Source organism: Tupaia chinensis, unplaced genomic scaffold (genome assembly GCF_000334495.1).
Source record: "Tupaia chinensis unplaced genomic scaffold, TupChi_1.0 Scaffold149424_1, whole genome shotgun sequence".
Classification (NCBI taxonomy): domain Eukaryota; kingdom Metazoa; phylum Chordata; class Mammalia; order Scandentia; family Tupaiidae; genus Tupaia; species Tupaia belangeri.
This window is the reverse complement of record NW_006209268.1, coordinates 2,071,302-2,090,795: the sequence shown is the minus strand read 5'-3', so window position 1 is coordinate 2,090,795 and position 19,494 is coordinate 2,071,302. Positions and strand designations below refer to the sequence as shown.

The 19,494-nt window shown below is 35.9% G+C and overlaps 1 protein-coding gene across 2 annotated transcripts in view; it reads left to right on the top strand.

Moving 5' to 3' along the window:
- CCDC171 (coiled-coil domain containing 171) overlaps positions 1–19,494 on the top strand; it is a 351,100-nt gene that overhangs the window by 230,565 nt on the left and 101,041 nt on the right. For both annotated transcript variants that reach the window (XM_006171185.3, XM_006171186.3), the window contains exon 24: positions 17,236–17,367. In XM_006171185.3, coding sequence (XP_006171247.1) covers positions 17,236–17,367 — 132 coding nt within the window. The remainder of the gene's footprint in view (positions 1–17,235; positions 17,368–19,494) is intronic.

Sequence of the window (19,494 nt, the reverse complement as noted above, 5' to 3'; positions counted from 1 at the left end):
ATTTTCTTCTTTTTAAAGACTAATATTCCATTATATGTATATACCACATCTAAAAAAATCCATTCATCCGTCAGTACGCATTTGGTTGTTTCTACATTTTTGCTATTGTAAATAGTGCAAAAATGAACATGAGAGTATAAATATGTCTTCTGATTTTAATTCTTTCGAATAAATATCTAGAAGTGCGGTTCCCTTCATTTAAAAAACTTCTTTAGAGAGATTTTTGCTATAGGGTGCTTGCGTGCACCAGAAAAAACAGACAGACAGAAAGCAAAAAATCACCGTCTAGGGGTGATGCCCACACCACAATCCTTTCTATTCCATTCTTCTCTCAGGATGTTGGGGATGCACACACATGCGCCTGTTGTGTTTTAAGCCACCAGGTCTGGGACTCTAATCGCAGTTGACTATATGGAAATCCAGTAGTGTAACCATTATGCTGTCTGCTGGCTGACCCCCTTCATTTTTAAATTAATTAATTAATTAATTAATCTTTTATTTATTTGCAGTCATTCACTGTGCATTGATACAGTATACAAAATGAGATTTTCCACCCAGTATACATTGTATATTGGCTCAACCAAGGATATTACCATACATGTTATCATCAAATAATTTTCTATTTCTGTTTCTTATATATTTTGTTTCCCCCCCTTTGATTCCCTATCTCTCTCCCTCTGCCACCTCCCTCCCTTTTCCCACACTGTCTGTGGTATATACAGTTGTTTTCCATGCCATTTTTTCCACATTTTATTGGTTCACTAAAGATCTTAATTAATTTAAAGACTTTCAATATCAAGCACAGCTGATATTTACATATTTAAAAACGGATGTCTGACTTTAGTTGTAAATCTCAGTGAGTAAAGTGAACATACTATAAAGTTGTACATTGCTGGAACTATATAGCTTACTGCACTCATTAAATATGTTTTAACAGATATTTTTAATGCATTTTTGAATTTCAAAATTTTACTTTTAATAGATCAAAATAAAAAATTTGTTAAGAGAAATTTGCTTCAAACTTAAAGCCAGGAAAAAGGTTAGGATTCAGTTCAAATAGTAGGCACATGAATCTATCAATAGTTCAAGAGAAGACAAAAATCCTTAAATATGGAAATCAAAGCATTAAAGAAAATCAGTAATGTTTTAGTCTAAAGTAGAAAACATTCTATTTTATTAGTTCAGACTCAACATAATTAATTTCTCTTCTATTGAATTTGCATTGTTACTGTGATCTGATCTTTTCATTTAAACTCAGGAAGTTAACATTGAACTCTGGACTTGTCCCTACCATTAGGCTGGACATTATTTCGGTTGTTTCTTCTGTGTGTCCGGCTTTAGTTTTTTTGGTATAGCATTCCTGTCAGCACTTTTTGGAGAGCTGTTTTGGTGGTAAATTCCTCAGATTTTGTTTATCTGAGAATATTTTTGTCTTTTCCTTTACGGAGGATAATCTTGCTGGGTATAGTATTCTTAGTTGAAATAGTTTTTCAATTAACACTTTGAATATATTTTCCCATTCTTTCCTTGCTTGCATTGTTTCTGATGAGAGGTCCAACATTAGCATTATGGGATATCCTTTGAAAGTCACTTGACATTTCTCTCTTGCCAATTTTAGTATCATGTCTCTGTGGTTTTGGTCAATTTGGCTATGATGTTCCTCAGGGAGGATTTTCTTGGGTTGATTCTATGTGGGGTCCTTTGTATTTCTTGAGTCTGGGTATTTGAGTGCCTTTCTAGGTTTGGAAAGTTTTCTTCCAAGATTTCATGGAATAGATTATCTATGCCCTTATTAGTTTCTTTACCTTCAGGGTTATCGATGATCTGGCTGTTTGGGTGTTTAATGGTATCTAGTATAACTCATATGCTATTCTCTCTCTCTTTCTTTCTTTCTTTCTTTTTTTTTTTTCCTGGTTCTCTTCTCAGTCTTTTTGGTGAATTATTTTAGGTCAGAGGTTCTGTCATCTATATCTGAGATTTGATCTTCTACATGGTCTAATCTGCTTTTGATACTTTCAACGGAAGTTTTGATTTCCTGTATTACAGCCTTCATCTCTAACAATTCCATTCAATTCTTTTTTTATGATGTGTATCTCCTCTTTCAGATCATACAAGAACTTCCTCACCTCCTGGAACTCAGTATCTCTTTTCTCCTACATGTTCTAGAGTTTGTTGTCTCTATTTTCTTGCATCTCTTTTAGCTTTGTCACTATGAATATTTTAAATTCTTAATCTGACATTTCCATGAGTTCCCTTGTATTCCTTGTGGAGGAAGAGGAGTTATTCTTTTAATTAGAGGAGAGATATTTTCTTCATTTCTCATATTTCTTGTGCCTCTGTGGTAGTTTATCTGTTGGATTACATGTTTTTTCCTGGCTTCTGGCTAGACCGAGGAGCAGGAGGGTGAAGCCTGGGCAGAGGGTCTTCGGTGGTCAAAATCCCTGAAAGGCAACCCCCTTCATTTTAGAATAACAGTTTTGTCAAGTAGAATATTTTTAGTTGCCTTTTTTTTTTCAGTGCTTTGCATATATAATTTTATTCCCAGAGATTTAGAAGATTGGGTTGAAAACTCTGTTGATAGTTTAACATGGGTTTCTTCTTCATGATTCATTATTTTCCCTTTGTACTTTCAAAACTGTTTTTGTTTTTGACTTTTGGCAATTTGATTTATCATGTGTTTCAATGTGGATTTCTTTGGTTTCATCTCATTTGAGGATCTTTGGACTTTCTGGATCTGGATGTTCATTTGTTTCCTCAGATTTGGGAAGTTAACCATTATTTCTTTCAATAAACTATCTTTTTTTTTTTCCTCTTCTTCTTCTATGACTCTGGTAATGTATATATTAGTCTACTAGGTGATATTGTAGAAATCCCTTTAGCTAACTCTAATCTTTTTTTTTCCCCATCGCTGACTGGATAATGTCAAATGACCTACGTTTAAATTCACTAATTATTTTTTCTGCTTGTTCTAGTCTGATGATAAAACATTTTATTGAGATTTTAGTTAAGTTACATTCTTCTGCTCCAAGATGTCTGTTTGATTCTCTTTTGAATTTTATATCTCATTTTAAAAATTATAACTTTCTTCATGCATTGTTCTTTTTAGTTTATTGATTTTTTTTTTTTTTTGGAGAGGCTTTTGCTAAAGGGTGCGTGCACTTGCCAGAAAGACAGATAGAGACAGAAAGCAAGAAATCCACCCTCCTCCCCCAGGGGGGATGACCACGCCACAATCCCTTCTCCTCCATTCTCCTCTTGGGATCTTGGGCATGCACGCACACGCACCCAGTGTGAGTTCAAGCCACCAGGTCCGGGACTTGAACCGTGGTTGACTACATGGGAGTCCAGCGACATAGCCATTATGCCAACTGCTGGTCCTGAGTTTACTGATCTGTTTATGATGGTATTTTGGGTTTTTTTTTTTAGGCAATTAAAATATCTTGTTTCATTAGGGTTGGTTTCTTGAGTTTTATCTTGTTCCTTTTTCAGATTATGTTCCTCTGCTTCTTCATTTTTCTTGACCCGTTGTGTTAGTATTTATACATTAGGAAAAACAAACAAACAAAAACCTCTTTAATTAATTCTTAAAAGAATTAATTTTGTAGAGAAGACCTTCTTTCATTAATCAACTTGGCTATTATTATTCTTTAAGATCCCAGGGTTCTAGAGTATGCTGGACGCCATCAGTGCTCCTAGACAGGAAAGGTGGAGTGTTGGATGTATGATCCCATTCTTTCTCTCCTAAGGCTAACACTGGGAGCTTAAGGTTTTGCTCTTGTTAGTTTGTACCTTCGCCCATCTCTGAGCTCAGAGGAGAGCTGTTGTGCTCTAGTTCAAACCACTTCCTTTGTTCTCTGTATTCCTCTGGAGATCTAGCATATCCTGGTTTATATCAGTTCTCCAGTACAGGTGAGACAAATGTCAGTTGCTTGGGTAGCACTAAGAAAAGTTGGGATGTTGTTTCTATAATTTAACTTTCTCCGGGAGAATCTAGGAGGTGGAGGTTCCCTCTCTCTGATCATATGGTACTGTTACAGTGGGGATTATGGCAAGAGGGTGTCTTCAGTTTTCCTACCAGTTTCAGTATGGCTGAATTCATGTTGCTTGGAGTACAAGAACACTCAACTAGTTTCTGGAATTTCCATAAAGGGAATTGATCCATAAATTGCTATTGAATCAGTGTATCCATGGGGAGGGAAGAACTTTCTATTTCATTGCCTTGCTGATGTCACACTTATTTTTTAAAGCTATTTTTATTGAATGTAAAGTTTTAGATTGGTAGATTTTTAACTTCTTTCTTCTTCAGAACTTTGTATATATCAACTCTAAAATTTCTATTTTTTTTTATTTCAATTTTGTTCCTCATTTGTATTTTGCTATTTGGAAAGATATTGTTCTCATAGTTTCCTTTAGTTTTTGTACATAATTTCTGTTAACTTTTAAAAAAAATAATTATTTATTTTTACTTATCATTATTATTATTTTTAAACATTTGTTGCAGGGTACACATGCTCACCAGAGAGAGACAGAGAAAGAGTAAGAAAGTGAGAAAGCAAACTGCCAGGTCTGGGACTCAAATCACAGTTGGCCATGTGGGAGTCCAGTACCTCAACCACCATGCTACCTGCTGGGCCCTTCTTAAACATATTCATGATAATCAATTTAGAGTTAATGTGCAGGAAGTTCAATGTTCAGGCTTTTCTTGGGGACAGTTTGTATTAATTTCTATTTTCTTATGGAGGGGCCAAATTTTCTTTCTTCCTTTTTTTCTTTTTAAAAATATTTTGCAACAGGGCATGTGTGCTCACTAGAGAGAGAGTCAGAGAGAAAGGAAAGTGAGAAATCACCCACTCCAGGGGAGATGGCCATGCTGTAATCTCTTCTCCCGCAATCTTAGGATTTTGGGCATGTACACACATCTACCCAGTGTGGTTTTTCTTTTCTAAATTTTTGCCATAGAGTGCATGCATTTGCTGGAGGGAGAGAGACAGAGAGAGGGACAATGAGAGAGAAAGTGACAAATCATCCTCAGGGGAGATGACCATGCCCCCAATCACTTCTCCTTCATTTTCTTCCTGGGATTTTGAACACACACATACACACACATATGCCTGGCATGATTTTCAAATTACTAGATATAGAACATGAACTACATCGACCATGTGGGAGTCCAGCACCTTAATTGCTGTACCACTCACTAGCCTCCCAGTTTGATTTTCAAGTCTCCAGGTTTGCTACCTACTGGTTCTTTCTTCTTCTTCTTCTTCTTTTTATACATAATTTTTTTTTTATAGAAAAGTGGATATTTTTGAATTACAGAGTACAACTCTAGAAATCCATTTCTGCCCCATTTTCTAGGACTGTTGCTGCCTGCCCTAGTTGCTATTATTGTTTGTTTAATGACTTCTTGAACTAATTTTGTAATGTCTATATCCTTTGTCATGTGTGGCTACTGAAGTCTCTGTTCTGTTAGCTTAGTGGTCATCTAGTTTTTTTTTTAGAGATTTTTTAGAGATTTTTGTTATAGGGCGCGTGCGCTCGCCAGACAGACAGGGAGAAACAGAGAGACAGAAAGTGAGAAATCACCCCCCAGGGGGAATGGCCATGCTTCAGTCCCTTCTCCATTCTCCTCTCGGGATCCTGGGCAAGAGTGCAAAGCCACTAGGTCCGGGATGCGAACCGCGGTCAACCACGTGGGAATCCAGCGACATAGCCATTATGCTAACTGCTGGTCCCAGTGGTCATCTAGTGTTTTGATAAAGGCTTCCTTAAGTACTGAGATTCAGGTACTTTTTTCTTTATGAAATTTTGCCTGATTACTATGAACTTTCTATTAACTTTCAGAGTTCTTTTGAAAGTTGATTCTGATCATTTTTGGAGTTTTTATTTGCTTCTTTTATGGAGGGATTGGCTTTTGGAGTTCCTTTTCACTCCATTTGCCAACATTGATTCTTAAAAGCATAACTTTTATTTTCCTAATCTTTAACAGCAGGCTTCCAGTATTACAGATAAGATAGAAATTATTATTTTTTAAAATAATTATTTATTTAATTTAATTTATTATTACTATTTTATTATTATTATTATTTTAAAATTTGCTACCGGGCATGTGGACTCTTCAGAGAGAGAAAGAGAGAGAGAATAGGAGAGAGTGGAAGTGAGAAAGCAAGGGACCAGCTGTTAGCGTAATGGCTATGTCACTGGACTATGTAGTCGACTGCGGTTCGAGTCCTGGACCCGGTGGCTTAAACTCACTCTGGGCACGTGTGCATGTGTGCCCAAGATCCCGAGAGGAGAATGAAGGAGAAGGGATTGTGGCATGGCCATCCCCTGTGGGGGATGATTTCTCGCCTTCTGTCTCTCTGTCTTTCTGGCGAGCCCAAGCCCCCTGTAGAGAGAAAGCAAACCTTGTACCATTGGGACTTGTACCATCGTTGACCACGTGGGAGTCCAGCAACTTAACCATCACACCGTGCCAACTGCTAGCCCCACAAAAATTATTTAAAAAAAAATAAGAGCCTTGGGGTCAGCAGATGGCATAGCAGTTATGCTGCTGGACTCCCACCTGGAAGACCGTGGGGGGAGAATGGAGGAGAAGGGATTGCAGTGTGGCCATCCCCGCTGGAGGGTGATTTCTCACTAGACCTCTTACTGTCTCTGTTTCTCTCTTTCTCTTTCTGGCAAGTACATGTACCCTAAGGCAAAAATCTCTCTTAAAAAAATAAAAATTAAGAACCTTTCCAAACAAGCCTAAGTATTTCTATTATGTGGACAATAATTAATATAAAATAATTATATCTATATCTATCTATCTATCTACACACACACACACACACACACACACACATATATATAAAAGAATTATCTTATTTTATTTTAATTGTATTTATTTATTTATTTATTTATTTTAATCTGACCAGAGAGTGATTGAGAGACAGAGAAAGTGAGAAAGCAAGGTGCCTGGTTCAGAACTCTTAACCACGGTCGGCCATGTGGGAGTCCAGCACTCTTAACCACCATGCCGCCTGCCAGCCCCCAGATAATTATATTTTAGTAATGTTCAGGGTAGAATACTTCCTAGAATGTCTGTATTATTTAGGGTTAGGTATGATAAAATTATATATTTATTAGATACTAATCAAGTGTTTAACAGAGAGATCTCTTCAGAGTACTACAGGGAAAAGTAAAGCTAAGAGAATTTGGGTAAAATTGTAATGTAGAGAAGAATCTCAGAATATTTTTGTAGTAATTTTTTTGTTGTTCAATTAACAGAATGACTGGATTCTTCTTCTTTTAGAGATTACTTTAGTCCTGCACGTTTGGAAGGATTAAGTGTTAACTACAGTGTAAGTAGACGTATATTAACAGATGTATATCTGATTACAGCCTATTATAAACTTTGAAGGTACTGATGAAGCCCTCCTCTGTGGTGCAGTTGGTAGAGTACCAGACTTGGAACTGGAAGCCACATACTGACCATGGTTGGAGGCCTAAGTCTATTGGGCCCCAAAACATGCTGGGTGCATGCATGTGTTTCCAGGATCCTGGTGGGCTGGAAGATGGGAGGAAGGGGATCACAGAGTAACAGGTTTGTGAAAGGTGCTTCTCTCTTTCTCTCTGTCTTTCTCTCTCTCTTGTGAGCATGCACATGCTTTACCATGAGTAAATTTAAAAAAAATTAAAAATAAAAAATGTAAAAAAATGAAAGTAAAGGTACCAATGAATATTCATTGAGAAATATTAGGTGCTTTTTCAATAAATCTTCTAAAAGATAAAGCAAGAAGTCACAATTTAGAAACCTCAAAAACTCCAGAACTTTGGATCTGGAAATCCTTAAATTTATTAGGATGAAATGACACTGGAACAGTAATTAAGTTTAAAGAGTTCTTGCTAACATTTTTTTTTTTTTTGGATTTGCTCCTTCTATAATGTTATTTAAATCTCTAATCCATTATAAAATGCAGTATTTATCATAGTTTAATTCTACAAATACCTTTTTAGTATATAATATGTGACAGAAAATACTAAACTCTGGGGAAACAAATGTTTATTTCATAGTCCCTTCTCTTAACAAAGACACAGATAATTCCAGTAAACTCTTGTAAATATGGATCAAGAAGAAATGATTGCATATTCATATAGGTAAAGTTATTAACTTATGGGGCATACTTAGAAAACCCAGAGGTTGTCTGAATGTCAGTCAGTACAAAATGAATGTCTGGATGGGGCCTTGAAGTGTGAGGAAAGATGGGAAAGGTATGCTAACAAAGAGTAGAGGGAGCAAGTTCATGGAAGTATAAATAGCCAGAAATTCTCAGTTCTACAGAAAGTGGAAAGAGGGCGCAAGAGATGAGGCTCAGTGGAACAGGCAGAGGTAGGCCATGGGAGGATTTTTTTGCCATGCTGCGATCCTTAGATCTTATTGTAGAAGCCATGGAGTGTAAACTAGGGTCTAAACTAGGGAGCGATGTGGCCAGAGTGAATATGAGCGGTGGAGAGTAGGTGTTTGCAGGCTGGATGCAGATGCAGTGAGCGATGAAGGCAGTTCAGCTGTGAACCTGTAAGTAGGGAGCTTTCTAGTGTGAGGCTCTAGCATTGGGCTAGATGAGAGCTAGTGAAGGCTCGAATCAGGATAGTGATTGTGGATGGTGTTGAGGAAAGGCTGTGAAACTAACTCAGTAAAATGGCTATGGGGATGAGAAAGAGTCAGGGGAGGCTGTTCCCATATTGGGGTGGTGGGTACCAGTAGTTGATGATGAGAATATAAAAGCAGGCTTTTTTTGTTTTTTTTTAATGCAAAGTTTAAGGTAATGTGGAATAATGAGTAGGATATGTGATTCTGAACTTCAGGAGAAGAGTCAGAACTAACAATAAAAGTTTGAGATTAATTTACATAATACTCTCTGGCAAAGAAAGAAGGTGATATAGCTATTGACAGGAGAAACAAGATAAATGGGAGGCAAGAAAATGCGTTCTGGGAGATTAATTATGTTACCAATGTTTGAAGCCCTTGAGAGGTAGAATTCTGTCTCCTTAATTTGTATATCCTCAGTATCCATCACCTGTGCCTGGTACCTAGTGGGCACTTAAAAAATGTTTGTTGAATGAATCAAACTTTACCGTCATGTACGATCAGCATAACTAAAGCCATTTCTAGATTCCAAAGGAAGTCTTTCTGTTATTGTCACCTGCTTTGTTTACTTAATTGCTAGCATCTATACTTCCTTTGCCCTATCAAGAGATGGAAGAGGAAACCTAAATTAAATTATAAGACTGTCTCTAGGAAAGGAAGGTATGCTCACAACAAATTCACAGGTAATAACTGGTTTAACTCCTATGAAGTAGAAATGTGATTACTATTTTTCGAGAGGATTGTGGAATGAAATAGAGTCAAATAGGATGTGGCAGGTAAAGACTCTGTAGAGCCAGGTGTTTAAATATGATTTTATAATCTCATCTTAAAAATGGTTAACCAGGACCTGCAGTTAGCGTAATGGCTATGTTGCTGGACTCCCATGTAGTTGACCGCGGTTCAAGTCCCGGACCTGGTGGCTTAAACTCACGCCAGGCACGTGTGCGTGCATGCCCAAGATCCTGAGAGGAGAATGGAGGAGAAGGGATTGTGGCATGGCCATCCCCCCGGGGGCTGATTTCTTGCTTTCTGTCTCTCTGTCTCTCTCTGTCTTTCTGGCAAGTGCACATGCCCTATAGCAAAAACCTCTCTCCCCCCCCAAAAAAAAATAAAAAAAAATAAAAAGATTAACCAGAATATAGAATAAAACAGTTAATTTTGAGTCTTAGTTTTCAGTCCAGTTATAAGGTATACAAAGAGCACAGATGATTTTTAATTTATAAAACTGAGTGTTTTAAAAGTTGAAACACGATATTTTGCTTTTAGAATCCAGTTCATAGTGGCTCATCAGTAACTCTATAAATGTTAGTTATGATCTTTGAACTCCTCCCTGTTCTCAGTTTCTTGAGCCTGATGCTCGAAGATCAAGCTGTGTAGGACATACAGGTGTTAACACAGCTGGCTTGCTGATGACAGCTTTGTCCATATAGCTGTCTAGTGTGTCATCATTCATATTGTTCAGTGTCATTCTGACCTAGCCAAGCTAAAAATGGTACTCCAGCTCAAGAGGGATTAAAAATACCTTGACAAACTAAAGATAAGACACTGCAAATGTCATGTACATGTGCTTCAGTTTCTTTTTTTTTTTTTTAGCTTACACACAAATAACTAATTTCAGTGTGCCTGTCTTTATCCTTTGAAATCATTCACCCTAGGAAAGAAAGTATCTATGTAGAGGACTACAACAATCTGTAAATACATTTCTCTATTCTCAAGTATAGCTTTTTGCGTTTGTTTAAACAGCTCAAGGTCATGGCAGTCTGTTTGTGGGGTGCCCTCTATGGCATATAGCCTACACCACAAATTTATCATGCTGTCTGGTGCCTCTATAAGATGTCCATGATTAAATCACCCTCTTTTCCAGCTTGATAATTTGATTTGATAGGTCAGTTTTTCAGATCTCTAATTGGGATGCAGCCAGCTTGATAATTTGATTCAAGAGATCAGTTTTTTAGTTCCGTAATTGGGATGTAACTATAACGTGTGGTGTGGTTGTGGTGGTGGATTTTGCCCTCTTTTCTGGTGACAGCAGCTGGCAATCATTGGAGAGTTCTGGCTCTGCTCCAGAGTTGTAGGTTAAATTAAATAGGCTGCCAACAAAAGAAGGCTAGTTGCTTACCTCCCACTTTTCAGATGAGTTTCTGTGCTTGCTGCAGCGCCAGCGGACTGCCTGCTTCTACCAAGGGTGCCAAGGGCTCCTTCCAGTAGGTGTGGCGCACAGCAGGAACTGTCGCATGTGTCCTGGGACAGTGTAGCTGGGGGATCTTCCAAAAGCGATTTTGACCACAGTATAGAGATGATTGTTACACAGGTAACTTGTCTCTCAGAGTAGTAATGGTGAGTGTGCATGTGTGTGTGAGAGAGAAAGAGAGTGAGAGATGGAGAGACAGAGACAGAGGGAGGGAGAACACACATATGAATAAACAAGAATGCCTACAGGTACAGGAAACTACTGAGGACATGAAGGGTTTTGATATCCTCCATTGCTTACCATGAAACTACCTTTTGAGACAAGTATCTTAGCTATAATTGCCAGACAAGAGTCAAAGAATAAAGAAAAAATAGTGATTTTTAGATAGGGAAATGGAAGAAGTACCAAATCTGAAGTATCAAGTCTTTTTTTCAATGATTAACTGTTTGTACATAGATACTGAGAAGTTTGCTGTTAGCATGGGACACAGTATCTTGTATTAGGGATGGCAATAGCTATTTCAAAGGTGGATGGCAGAATCAAGTGAGCCAGTGTGGAGAGTACCTTGAAGTACTTTTGGAAATACTAATGATATTCTTACTAATAGAAGTAGTACTGCTATCTTTCTCTCCGTTTCACTAATTAAATAGTTAAGAAGATGGTAAAGAAGGAGGAAATATCCATTTTGATGTAACTATTCAATTCCTGCATATTCTTTCCACTGCATTGATAAACTTTGAGCCATCTCTTTTATCACTGGGCAGAGTCTTGGAACTGTCTATGTATCTTATTTATTATTTTCTTTTTTCTACCTTGTAGAATGCAGTAGAATCCCTGAGTTTGGAGAGATACTTTTACTGATCACTTATTTACTAAGAACCTCTGCATACATTGTATTTTTCTCACTTCTAGTGTTATTATAGAGTATATATAGTTAGTGCTGGCTGATTCCTTTCTCTTTGTGTTTATGAAGGACTCTGGGGTGTGCCTATTCTACTCATCTAATCAACCTCTCTGTTATTAGAATCAGTGGTCAGTGGTTGGTCCAAGAAAGTCAGGCCCAGTCAAGTTGTTCATTAGTCTATATAGAACTCAGAAATTTATCAGGAGATGGTATACTTGTTTTATAAACACTTGCTAAAAGGAGCCAGAAACGTATCTTTGCAATGGCACCCTGTGTTAGTGATATAAGATCAGCACAGTAGAAACTGTAAGTTGTCTGGTAAGAGGTAATAATTAAAAAACCTTTATAGAGGATGAAAAATGCTCTTTCCTTTCATACCTCTAGGGCAGAGGATGGCCAACTTCTGTGAAGGGCCAGATAGTAAATACTTTAGGTTTTGAGGACCATGTGGTCTCTGTCTCAGCTATGCAACTCTGTCATTATAGCAGCAAAGAAGCCGTGGACAATAGGTAAATGAACAGATGTGGTCCTGTTCCAATAAAACTTTATTTAAAATAATAGATAGTGAGCTTGGTATGGTTCCTGGACTATAGTGTGCTGACTACATGATGCTCTCTGTGCATGTGCTGGAAAGAGTATGTAAGCTACTCCTGGGAAGAGGATGAAAACTAAAAGGGAGAAGAGAAAGCAGTAAAGAGTCGGTGAAATCAGAAGGAAGTATAAAGGGGGGATAGGACAAAGACAGGCAGGAAAACGGAGGCAAAGTACAACATAGACATGGGATGATAAAAATAGAGGTTGTTATAAGAAATATAGAGGCCTGCATTGACACCGAAATACCTCTGATAAAAAAAGACTTATTTTGAAACATCGGAAGCCATAATAGATTGGAGTAAATAAAATTTTAGGTAGATTAAGAATATGATGTAAAGTTCTGATATTAGTTGCTTTTCCTAGGCATTCAGGATTCAGGCAATGTATACATCTTCTTAAATGTGTTTTTTTTTTTTGGAGAGGTTTTTGCTATTGGGCGCGTGCGCTCTCCAGAAAGACAGACAGAGAGACAGAAAGCGAGAAATCACTCCCCAGGGGGGATGACCACACCGTAATCCCTTCTCCTCTCAGGATCTTGGGCATGCACACACACATGCCCGGCGTGAGTTTAAGCCACCGGGTCCAAACTCTAGGTGCAGTCGACTACATGGGAGTTCAGCGACATAGCCATTACGCTAACTGCTGATCCCCCTAAATGTGTTCTTCAGTCTTTCTCAATTTTTATTCATACCCTGACTTATTCTGGCTTGGTCCCACAACACAAACACAATTAGTATTTCATTTCATGATTTTTTTTTTTTTTTTGGATTGGAGCATTGAACCTGGGAGGATTTAAAGCTGTGCATGAGAAAGATGGAGATTCACATTTTGAGAGTTGAGCGGTTTTTAAAAAATGACTGATTTAAATTCATAGTATTTTTTAAAGAATTCGTTTATTTAACTTAATTAATTAATTAATTAATTTTAACTTCACCAGAGACAGACGGAGTGAGAGAGCGAGAGCTAGAGCGAGAGAGAGAGCGAGAGCGAGAGAGAGAAAGCGAGAAAGCAAGCCGCCAGGTCTGGGACTTGAGCCACGGTCAGTCATGTGGGAGTCCAGAGTCTCCAACCACCACGTCACCTGCTGGCCCTATAGTTGGTATTTTTAGAAGAAGTTCTTTCATGTGATGGTACAACAGAAAAATAGGAAACAAGTTAGTGACTTGTGAGTAAAAGCTAATCAGAAAAACAGGGGTAGTTTAGCATGGATGTTATTAATTAAACCTGGAACTGTATTGTTATAAAATATACTTTTAAATAATGCTTATTTGGAATAAATATGCATTTTGATTATTTAGAAAGCTAAAAAAGGAAGTTATTTTCTCTGTATATCTCTCATTTCTTAAGACATATCTACTAGAAATACCTGCTTTCTGAAAGTATGTACACAGGAAGAAGGGAATCAGTAAATCACTCCTCCTAAAGATCAAAATTTTAGAGTGGAAGTAATGTATTTTTCTTTATTATTTAAAAATATTCAATTGTATAGTTTTGTAGAATGTTGTAAAAATGTATGAAGTTTGATAATCAAGATTTATATTGTAAAATTCCACGAAAAAATCCATTATATGTTAAAAATAAAATGTTAGATATTTTGAAATAGAAAAACATTTTATATTTGTTTTTACATTCACATACGTAAATAAATAAGAGTGAAAAAGGTGTGGAGTCCTAATTAGAAGATGAATAATGATGTGTTATAAATAGAATTGAGGACTGACTTTTGAAATTATTATTTAAAATTAATTTGAAATTATAGTTTAAACTATGGACAGGTGACTGCCAGTCACCTGATTTTTAACTCTGATCCACACTAAAACTGTACTTTAAAAGATGAGCCAACTTTTCCTTTTTCAGAAAAATTAATTTTTGAATTCTACTATTACTTCAGAAATTCTTTGACAGTAAGGAATTGCTTAAGATTCTCATCCTTGAGAAGAATAAGTTTGTATTCTGTGTATAGTATTTCCAAAAGAAAGGCCACATTATCTTTCTTTTTGTACTTTGGTTACTTTGTTCTCAGCCTGTCCAGTTTTTTTCCATGACAAGTTGAGTGCAATGAGGTGAGAGTCCTTCCTTAGCTCTGTGTTGGATCCCTTCCCTGCTTCTCTTTGCTCCATCCTGAAATTCAGACTTTTCCTGCATTCTTTCTGAGCAGCCTCTGCCTTTTAGCTCTTATTTTTTCTTGTAAAAAGCAAGAAACATCTTTCCTTCCTGTTTTTTTTGCTGCACCATTTTATTTTTGCTTTTCCTCGTGTCACTGCTTTGTATTCTCTCTCAACATGATGCTCCCACCCCCTTTACCCCTGCAATGAAAGAATTCCTACACAATAGTTTTCCGAACTTTTCTAAAAATCATTTCTAGAAATATTTGGAGAACATTTTAGACACTTACTCTTAAAGTTTCAGCTTAATTTAAAAGTATACAACAACTCTTAAAATTTTAGTGGAAATATTTGTGATATTGCGTCTATTATATATCATGGGTCACTGTCTCTTGATGCCACTATCAACATTGAACAGATAACTTATAATTAGAAGTTATTCACACATGAATATTATTCAAATTATATTGTTATTAGGATGTCCATCATTATGTGTAGCAAAAGCAGCTGCATTTTGAAAGTTGTTTCCTCCTAGTAAAAAAATTATTTAATTTGGCAAATGAAATAATGTCATAGTAAATATATTAAAGTGACAATAAATCATAGTTTTAAATGGAAAGTGAACCAATTTAATATTGCTCCTATAGTTTATTTAGAGAATATAAAATGTGGTTCACTGCATGTCAAGCTTTTATGGATGAAGTATGGTGCCTGATACTAATCGGGTTACAGGACCTCCAGTGCTCGAACTGTCTTGTGGATTATACCTACATGGCTTATGGCCCCCCTCCCTTTGCCTGTATTAGCAATCTGCTTTTGTACTTTGACATCTAGGATTTCCCTAGTGAATTTTGTCACAGAAAAAAGAGAATCATCAATATCGCAGTTAAACTTGACTTTCAAAGCTAATAGTATCTCATTTGGGGGCTCAAATTTAATAAATTTTCTTTGATTCTGGGTGAGTTTTTAAACATCAAACAATGAATTGGCCAGGGTGCAGTAAAATATTTAGATCTATTGACTATGGTTCAGAAGGGTAGAAGGCAAAACACTGGCGGTTTGATGTTGATAAATTCTCAGTACCTTAATCCACATTAATGTTTTCTTTTATCTGAGTGTACATTGGTGACAAAAAAAGGCAAAAAGAAAGTATCCATACAAATAAAATATAAAACCTAAGCAAACATATTTGTAAAATATGATTTATTTTGTTATGCTAAGTAAATTTAGTAGTATTCTCATCCTGGCTGAAGACTCTGGAGAATGTTACAGATAAATATACATTTTGAATTGGGACTCCAATGTGCATACAGTACTCACACAATTATAAAAATTGCATTGTAGTTTACGTTTTATGGCATATACTTTGACATTCACTTATTGACAGAAAAGCTTCAGATCAACATGGGAAACATAAGGGTTTTTTCAACCTATAGATTAGCATGAACAATGAAAGATATCATGTATTTGTGTATGTTTGCTGGTTTAAGGCAATACTATAGAGCACGATAGTTTTGTCAAATATGTATATATTTTATGTAATTGATTTATGTAGTATAAAAAGTATTCAAACAGTTTTACAGGCTGCCAAAGTAGAACAGAAAAATAAAGGAGAGCTTTCCTATCTTGTATTCGAAGTTGCTCCAAGAAAACTAGAATACGAATATATTTCTTTGGCCAATTAAAGTTATTCTGATAGTTATCCATTTTATTGACCTACTATGAAAAACTCGCTTTTGTCTTGTGACTTTAACCTAATTGTATAGTATTCATTTGGTAGCAAAGAGATAACATTTTCAAAACCTTTTCAAGCATAAGCAAAGTTAGAATATATACTTATCCACATAGGCAAACTCCTGTTATTAAACTATATGAGTAAATATTAGAGCTTACTTATTCAAAATGTAAAGTGAACTGTGGAATTATTAAGGCTTTTACTAAGTTTGGAAATTAAAACCCAAAATACCTGTTCTGAGCCTTTCCTTATATACATTTGTATTACATTGGGAGTATTTTTCATTTGTCCAGAAGGTGGCAGTGTGATATCAACTGCACATGATTCTGTACTGGCTAGGGATTCCGGGCTTCTCTATCTGTGGTGTTTGTATTGTTACCTTTCCGAATACTTAAATATAGTACACATACTACTGATTTTTTTTAATCTTAGTTATCTTATTTAGAAGTTGCGTAACCAAGTTGGCCCATATGTATTTAATCATTAAGACTCGAGGTTCAATAAAATCCTGCAATTTTATAAAAGTAAAAAGGGCAAGCAAACCTCTCACTTATACATTTTTAAGTATCCTTTTGTGTTGAGTATATTTGTTTTTGTTCCAGGGTATGTATTATTGAAGTTTTCTATTCAAAGACTAGTACTTAATAAATATCTTGTCAAATATGTATCAGTTACTATCCATTAAATGAAACATGTGATTAAGAAAGTGATACTAATTAGGAGATTGCTGTTTGTTTTTGATTTTGTGAATGTTTTTTCCCTTTCTTTCCTTTTTCTTTTGAGGGTGGAACTGTGAAAAAATAATTCAAAACCTCTTGATCAGAAGAGCTCCAGTGACTCTTCTTCCCCTCCTTCATTTCAAGCAGGAGGATGCTTTTTCTTCTTAACATTCTCCCCCAGCACTCTGAATTAGAGATTTATTTGCAACGAAAAATCAATTAGTCCTAAATTTATTCATGGATTTCAGGTCCAGCGATCAATGCAAGTCCACTCAGTGGGCTCAAGGGGACCCAGTTCATCCCAGTTAATGTGTCTGAAGGGGAATTACCATTGATGCTGTTTTTTTCCCTTTAGGTCAGAGATCAGATCTCGCTGTCACGGACTGCAGCAAGTAGGAATGACTTCACCCTGCAGCTACCCAAACTGCACCTGGAGACCTTTGCAATGGAAGGGCTCAAGGGCGGGCCAGAGGTTGTAGCATGCCAGGTTAGAGTCTAAATAACATTGTTTGCTACTGAGACGTATAGGAAAATAAATTGCACTAACTGGAGAGAATGAAAGCCTCAAAGTATTGTGAATAATTTAAAGGAGATGCAAATAAATTCTTTTTCATTTTTCTTCTATCATGTAACAGTTTATTTCACACACAAAAAAACTTTTTTTTTTTCGTTAAAGCCTAGAACTAGAGTATTAAAACAACCCATAAAAGTATTTCTGCTAAGGATATATGTGTTTTATGCCAAAGCATAGAATTTTCAAAAATATACTTTTCTATCAGCAAAGGACAGTAAGACACCAGACTGTTATCTCTTTAAGCTAATTTCGATTTGTTGCTCTCATTTTAAAATGTCACTTTAGATAAAATTATCAAGAGAGATACCTGGAATTTTTCAATGTCAATTCCAAAATATATCCAACATTTTGCATATGGTAATTTAATTTCAGCAAAACAAGAACCCAGCTATATTTTGTATTGAAGAATATTTTATCCTTTAAGGTTTAGTTTTAATGAACATTATAATATGTGAAAACTGGGTCATTTCATTTACAAAACTCAAAAAGCCAAATCGTCAAACCTCAAGTAACTTAAAGATAAATTTAATAAAAAAAGCTTATTTTCAGAAACATACATTTTCAAATTCTGGAGATATCTTTGTATTCCATGCCACTGTTATATTGTTGTGATCATTTTCCCGCTTAGCATTAATTTTTTTTGGCCAAACAAAATTTAGCATCTGTTTTATTCTCCTTTTAATACCATCATTAGAAAAATTTAGCAACATTATGTAAGTTACAGGAAGCTTGATTATTTCAAAAGACGTCCTTATTCAATAGTACCCTCATTTTTTTAGTGTATTTAAAAGAGAAATATCTCTTAAAACTCAGTCTCTGTTTCAAATTTTTAGATTTAAAAGAATCTTTTTCATTCTTTAGTTTAAGACCCTGTGGATTTTAAATTTTGTACAAAATTAATGTCAGTTCATGTGGAGATATGTTATTTTTAAAAGTGCGTTCTATACCCTAATTTAATTTATTATTGCTATCCAGATAAATCCTCTACAAAGAAAAAAAATACTCATCGCTTCTTTCATTAGATTATCCATCAATATATATAAAATACATATAATTATTATACTAAGCATAACATGTTTATTTTTGTTATAGGTTACCATATTGTATTACTATTTAGGATAAGATTAAAATGTATGTTTTAAATTTGATTATCATTATTTATTAATTAATTGTAACTATAAATGCAATATGATTTGAGTTTTTTTTCTAGTGGTTGTAAAACACTTTTTTTCTTGTTACCGCAATTCAAAATCTCACAGGATTAGTACTTGTCATAATTCACAAGCAAATAATACCTACACCAAACTAGATTTTGGTGATTTGGAAAGAGATTTATCTCTAGAAATGTCATTTCTTTGTGGTGAAGAATGTACTCTGTATGGTTTTGATGTCTGTGAATAGTAGGAAAGAAAACGTAGAGACTAATAGTTCGAATTACTATCTTTTCTTTTTTTTTAGGCTTTTTTTTTTTTTTTTTTTTCCCTTTGCTGTGGGGCGCATGTACTCGCCAGAGAGAAACAGAGAGAGAGAGTGAGAAGGAAAATGAGAAATCATCTTTGGGAGGAGGAATGGCCATACTATAGTCCCTTCATTTTCCTTCCGGGATTTTGGGCATGCATGCATGCCTGACCTCATTTTCAAGCCACTGGGTCCTGGACTCAAACTGTGGTCAGCCATATGGGAATCCAGCACCATGACCACTATACCACCTGCTATCCTCAAAGTATTATCTTTTCTAGGTGCTAATAAAAATACTTATGTAAGGAGCCAGCAGATGGTTTAGCAGTTACATTGCTGACTCCTGTATGGCAGATTGTGGTTCAAGTCCCGGCCTTGGTGGCTTCAAACTCATGCCAGGCATATGTGTGTTCATGCCCAAAATACCAAGAGGAGAATGGAGGAGAAGGGATTATGGTTTGGCCATCCCCCATGGGGGGTGATTTCTCGCTTCCTATCTCTCTTTCTCCAGCAAGCACATGAGCCCTATACCAAAAATCTCTCTCTCTCAAAAAAAAAAAAAAAAAAAAAAAAAAAAAAGAA